The sequence below is a fragment of the Filicampus tigris genome, chromosome 3 (assembly GCF_054856515.1).
Source record: "Filicampus tigris isolate MCC_2025a chromosome 3, RoL_Ftig_1.0, whole genome shotgun sequence".
Taxonomy (NCBI): Eukaryota; Metazoa; Chordata; class Actinopteri; order Syngnathiformes; family Syngnathidae; genus Filicampus; species Filicampus tigris.
Window position 1 is genome coordinate 2,597,160 of NC_141219.1, and position 6,456 is coordinate 2,603,615.

The 6,456-nt window shown below is 42.1% G+C and overlaps 1 protein-coding gene across 1 annotated transcript in view; it reads right to left on the bottom strand.

Moving 5' to 3' along the window:
• The window catches only part of slc6a2 (solute carrier family 6 member 2), a 28,361-nt gene extending 24,255 nt beyond the window's left edge, over window positions 1-4,106 (bottom strand). The window contains exons 1-2 of the mRNA XM_086025751.1: window positions 3,979-4,106; window positions 3,252-3,683 (exon numbers count right to left, since the gene is read on the bottom strand). Coding sequence (XP_085881877.1) covers window positions 3,252-3,552 — 301 coding nt within the window. The 5' untranslated portion in view covers window positions 3,553-3,683; window positions 3,979-4,106. The remainder of the gene's footprint in view (window positions 1-3,251; window positions 3,684-3,978) is intronic.
• Window positions 4,107-6,456: the final 2,350 nt, after the last annotated feature.

Consider the following 6,456-nt stretch of genomic DNA (forward strand, 5'->3'; position numbering starts at 1 on the left):
AGGCACATGTGGCTGTATAAAGATATTTTTAGACATAACGGCCTGAATATAAGCAGCCGGTCAGTCCTTCAGGTGGTTTTCTCTTTCCACCATTTGTTAACTCCAACCTGCTGAGTGAACCAACAGCTTCATGGGACATTCAAATATTACAAACTCATAAAATCAATCCAAAACTTTCCATGAACCACCGGACAGTCCTGTATTGCTAAAGAATATCTTTTAAGCCACATCCTTGATTTTCCAGGTGCTTGGAAGTGTGCTTTCAGGACATCCCAGTTAACACGCCATGAGCATCACTGAGGAATAATCTTATTCTCAGATGTGGCCCATTTTGTAGACGGACGGACAGAGGATTGGAAGTCTTTTAAACTCATTTGATGCCTACCTCGTCTTAACTTGTTTTTTATAATCCCAGGTCAAGTGCCCAGCTCTGCCTATTTTATGCATAACTACTAGACTTAGACTTGTACAGCAAACATAAACCTACCTGTGCACCTCTCGCTTCTAGCACTTGTTTCTTGATTTGTACTTTATAGTAGGGCTGTCAAGACTAGTCGACTAGTCACAATGACATCGACTAAATGGTCGACAATTTTATTTATGTATTTAGTTATTCGGCACTTTGTTTTTCTGTTATAACTACCACATCTTGCGCTTCTCCCGCTAGCTGTATGCCTTGTCCGATAAGGGCATGAGCAGTAGTGGCAATTCGGGTCATCTGTGATGTAAACAGAAGCACTGTGGGTGATGCAGTGTCATGGCTAACCCGTTTTAGCACCAGAGTCCAAAGGTTTGAGCACATTTCACCCAAAAATACTAAACACAATGCAAACCTCCCTTTGATGGCAGCGCGGCGATGATAAACAAGCATCTAAAAAGGAAGCGTGTTGTGGCTGATGCCGATTTAATTTCTAACATAGGAACAGTTTTGTCAGCAAGCTAGCTAACATTAGCACACGCAGGTTACCGTGTAATTGATATTGCTAAAAAATGTTTCTCCTAATCATTTTTTGTCCCTTTCAGGTACATTTTGATTGTTAATTATAATTTACTACTGTTAAATTATGTATCCTGGTAAAGGAAAAGAAAACATTCTGGATAAGTGTTCAATTAAAAGAAAAATGAAAAAGCAATACCAAGTGTTTAATTTAGTGTTCTCAGGCACAGTGCATTTTCTTATTACTCATCGTATTACTCATCTGCTTTCACTGCCTTCTACATTAAAAAAAAAATAAAACGGTGGTGCCCAAGAAAAGTGAAATATATTTCCAAGTATTTGTTTTGGTATTTGCAGATGTTATTTATGGGTTTAAATTGCACTAATCGTTTACAGCTAAAACAATTTTAAGGCCACAGTATCAGTTCACTTTAAGTGGCTCCATCATTCCGTCAGGAATGCCGGCACAAGCTGCAAAGTTTAATCGAAGTTGAATGTAGTATCATCTTAATTGTCTTTTTTATTCATTTGTACGTACAGTACCTTAAAATGGAACTCATGGACTGAAACTTTAGGCAGGAAAAAAAAATCAAGAATGCACTTTTTAAACAAACTGCTCAATTTAAATGTCAGCAACAAAATGTTTGTAGTGTTTTGCATTCCTTGAAAATGCACCAGAGTCGCAGAACAAGACAACCCAAAAAACTGTTCCAAGTACCAGACAGCACGACTGAGCATTAGGAAACACTAAAAAGCATTCAACACTGGGACTGACTGGTGAGAAAGGCAAATGGCTTTGCACGGAATCATACAACGTACACGGCCTCTGGCATCTTACTTGAAACAGCTGCCATTTCGCCGTCACTTCTGCCCTCCGACCGAGAACAGATCCAAATTCTCTTTTGTGCCGCGAAAGCCTTTCACCAGTTGAAATAAGATGGATGTCTGGCTGGCCCAGCCATAGCCAAGGGTGCGTAGTGGATCAGAGTGTGTCTGAAGTCTCTTCTTAATTCTATGTCTGTCGGCGTGTGATACGTGAACTATTTGTATTTGTCATACCTGTCTGGCCATGAAGCGCCTTATTGTTTGACTTTGCCATCAACCAAGTGCCCAACCGGGACAATCCAGTGATCTACGACCAAGTGCATACAGTACTCGCTCAAATGTATTAGTCCAGTGCTTGCCACCCAGGGTGCCGTGGGCGATCATCAGGAGGACTACGGGAAATTATGCAATTTCTCTCAATTTGTCCCAAAATTATTCATGAGTGATTACTATGGGTGCTTCCGGAAATTAAATCGGATGGCCTGACACCACCCCGAGACTTTGTGTGTGTGTGTTCGGAGAGGCCATGCGCTTTCCCCTCTCGTTAATTTCCGAACGCAGATGATTTTATAAACCAATCAGCAGCTGGTGCTTGAACTGTTTCCATCCGACCGTGTCCCCACTACGTCAGAAGTCGGACACTCCGGCACTCTTTTTTTAGGGCGCCCTGAATAACCGACCGGGACATTTAGAAAATGCTCTGAGTTTCCGAACGGTCAGACTGGAGCAGCGCGTGCTCAGAGCGTCTATTCGAATTTATGCCAGTGATGTATAGTGACAGCCTGAACAACAATGAAATGCTCTGGAAGAAGGTAGAATAACTCGACATATGCACCTGCCGCCATTCATGCAACAGAAAAAGTCCTGGCTTCATGCGACAAGTACACGTTTACGTTCAATTAAACAGGTCCAGATCTCACATTGAGTTAGTCAATTTGTGAGTAAATTGAGACAAGATGGTCGTTATTTCAGCAAAGTGACATTTTGGTTTGATGGTCTACTGTGAGATTTTCCTCATGTAAAATGTGTGCTGTGGCTCAATCAAGGTTGCGAAACAGTGTTAGACCACCACACTCAATCGAAGGTTTTTGCCGCATTTGCGCTGAATGAACTGCATTGGTAATTGTTATCAACATCATCATGTGTGTTGCTTAACACTATTTATCATTTGTACCCATGAATTTGTAATTGTAGTGTTTCACGACTTCAGAAAATTGTACAGGACAATATTGTGTTAAGATGGACATTTTGAAACATACACTTAGAGTACATCCCTGAACATAAACAGCAAATTGAAAGAGTGCATGTGGCAAAGCAAAGCGAAGCACATTATTTATTGGTTAAGATGTCAAGTTATATTCACTTGCATCCCTGAGCAGAAATGCGCATTAAAGGTCTCTTCACTATTCGATGAACAGGTGAATTTTTGAACGCAGTAAAATGAATTTCAGGCCATGCTCTCTTTGGATTGGAAAAGTGTGTAACTCACCCCCTCCATTTTTGTAGCACAGGTAAGGGAATCTCCAAACATTGGCCAAGTCGACCGCGAAGCCGATGACCGAGAGCAGAAAGTCAATTTTCTTGCCCCACAACTCCCGCTCCTCCTCGGAGTTGGACCCGGGCGGCCCCGCGTATCGGCTGCTGGGCGCGGGGACGATGGACGAGCTGGTGTACTGCACGCCGTTCTGGTCCTTGACCAACAACAGCTCGACCTCTTTTTTCTCCACGTTGCATTGTTTGAGCGGGGCCACCGACGAGAGCTTGTTCTCGGGCACAACCTGGATGTTCATCTTTGGAGGGGAGGGCTGCGCTCTCACGGTCCACTCGGCGCGGTGTGCGGGCGGTGTGCGAGCGGGCTGCGTGCGAGCGGGCGGGTGCTCTCCACGGGAAAAAGAGCCGGCGACACCTTCGCGTACATGGGCTGCCAAGGGCAAAGGAGGTGGGGAGAGATTAAGTGAGCGTGCGTAAAAGTTGCGCCTTTACGCGAGGCGAGAAATCGACTTTGCCAGGTGCAGTTGCAATCTCATTTTGGGCGGAACAAATGCATACTTTTTACAAGACACAAATGTATCAAGACTCGATAAAGAAGTTCTTAAGCGTACCCAACAAGCTCAATTAAGAAAATCAAGCAGAACATGTCTCGTCAAGAAAACAATAGAGCTTCGCGGGCTTGTTGGTAAGACAATCAAAGATAAGGTTGGCGTAAAAGCACGTACTTGGTAACTTAAGTACAAGTCTCCATGACCCGACGCCGCTCTGCTCTGGATGCGTCTGAAGGGAGCTGGCCCATCCTGAAGAAACTTTTAAGACTCGCCTTCATCCAACCAGAGAGGCTAATAAAAAAGGGTGTTTTTTTTTTTTTTTTTTTTTAAACCGGGTTTCCCCATCCACGTGATCGATGTCCCATAATTGGCCACTTTGTCTCCACTTTCGACTGGATGTGCTTTTTCTTGTATTCCTTTATTTTCTTGTTGTGTATGTGGAGCTCAAGTTCTCATAAATGCTTCATGTACGTTCTGTCAACTGTTGACATTTATTTAAGGAGAATAAACGGCCCATGTAACGGTGTCCTTCCCAAACGCAGCCACGCGCCCCCTTCGCCATCGCGCATGTTGGTACAACCCCTGTCACCTGCACACATCCTTAGGAAGTATAAAAAAAATAAAATAAAATTTTAAAAAAAAGCCCAAAGCATCACGTTGAATCACTGTCAACATGACTTGTGTTTTATATATATATATATATATATATATATATATATATATATATATATATATATATATATATATATAATCAAGTGGAGTTCATGCATTTTACTGAGGGAATATTAATATGTTGTGTTTTGGAGGGTGGGGTACGTGCACTCCTCTTTATGAATCCCAGATTTTAACCTTTTTGGTTTTGTTCATTTTTGAGTAACAATTAAATGTTTGCCGCTCAAAACCTAAAATCTCACTTTTTCTTTCCCAAACTTTTTAAGCCACGCACCCCTTCAACAACCACTACTTGCTGTACCCCCCCTCCTTTGTGCACACCTTCAAAGGAGTCAAAGCCAAGTTTGCGTTTAAGCGGAGTTAAAGATACATTTTATAGAGAATGTTCACATTTAATGATTTTATTGTCCGTTGTGGAGGACGGGTTGCACATGCCAAAGTTTGGGAATCCCTGATCCAACCACTTTTGGACATGCTTACTCATCACTATCCATCCATCCATTATCCAATCCGCTTATCCTCACAAGGGTCACGGGCGTGCTGGAGCCCATCCCAGCTTTCATTGGGCAGTCGGCGGGGTACACCCTGAACTGGTTGCCAGCCAATCGCAGGGCACACAGAGACAAACATCCGCAGTCACAATCACACCTAGGGGCAATTCAGAGAACCCAATCAACCTACCATGCATGTTTTTGGAATGTGGGAGGAAACCAGAGTACCCGGAGAAAACCCACGCAGGCACGGGGAGAACATGCAAACTCCACACAGGAAAGCCGGGGCCGGAATCGAACCCACGACCTGTGAACTGTGAGGCGGACGTGCTAACCAGTCGACCACCGCGCCGCCTTACTCATCACTAAGTAAGCAAATTGAAAGACCTAACCACTTACAGTATCGAACCGTCTTGCAAGCATTTTATGGGGCACACCACCACGTTCAACAGCCGATACCACTTCTGGATGTGTTTACTTGTTACTAGGGCTGAAACTAACCATTATTTAAACAATCAATTCATCTGTCAATTATTTTGGCAATTAATTGATGCGTTGGATAAAAATCACAATGTTTAATCTTTTCCATCCCTTCATTCTAGAACGGGCCATTATTTCAAGATGACAGTGCAGAAAACACACAAACAAATTAATTATATTCAGTTACTGGTTTGGTCCATAACGAGGCCAAAATGTCGATCATTGTTTTCAAAGTAAAAGCAGATGTTTGCAAATGTTTTATTTGGAATCAACACAAAGCTTATCAGTCTGCATTCATGGAGGACGAGCGAACTCTGAGAATATTTACTGTTGAGAGGCTGAAATTCAGAGGATTTGGACAACTTTGAATTAAAGGTCTCGAAACAATTGAGCGATTACCATGAATAATTACTTTGATAATCGATTAATGGTTGCACTTCCACTCGTTACTAAGCACAATTTCCACAGACTCGCCCAGCGTTGGTTCGAAATGAAACAGACTTTAATTTATCGCAACAAACACGAGCCCTCATAAATTGTGCGTCTGCTTGATGATGGATAAAATGAATTACCTATCATTATGTATTAACTATGAAAAGCAATTAGGGATGAAAACAAAAAAGATTTGATTGTGTAGTCATTTTGAGTATTGAGTTGGAGGAGTACAAAAAAAAAAACTTCATATTCTGCATGCGACTAAACTTGCAAAAATAATGTTTACATTATGGACTTGATCTGTTTCTTCTCTGTACTAAAGTGATCAAATTAAGGTTTTTCTAAGAAGCAGTAAAAGCATTGTGTTCCACACGTAATTCAATTGCACATCAGCTTTTGCCAGGGGGAATGATTTCTATTAGATATGGTTGATCAGTTCATCCCATTAAAGTCAATGACTGTCCTCTTTGCTCTTCGGGGGTTTGTTTTATAAAAGCCTAATAGGCTCGGTTGTTGTGTTGTGTGGAGATTGATTAACTGCAGTGAAGGGAGCAGGTAACAAGAAAAGATTATA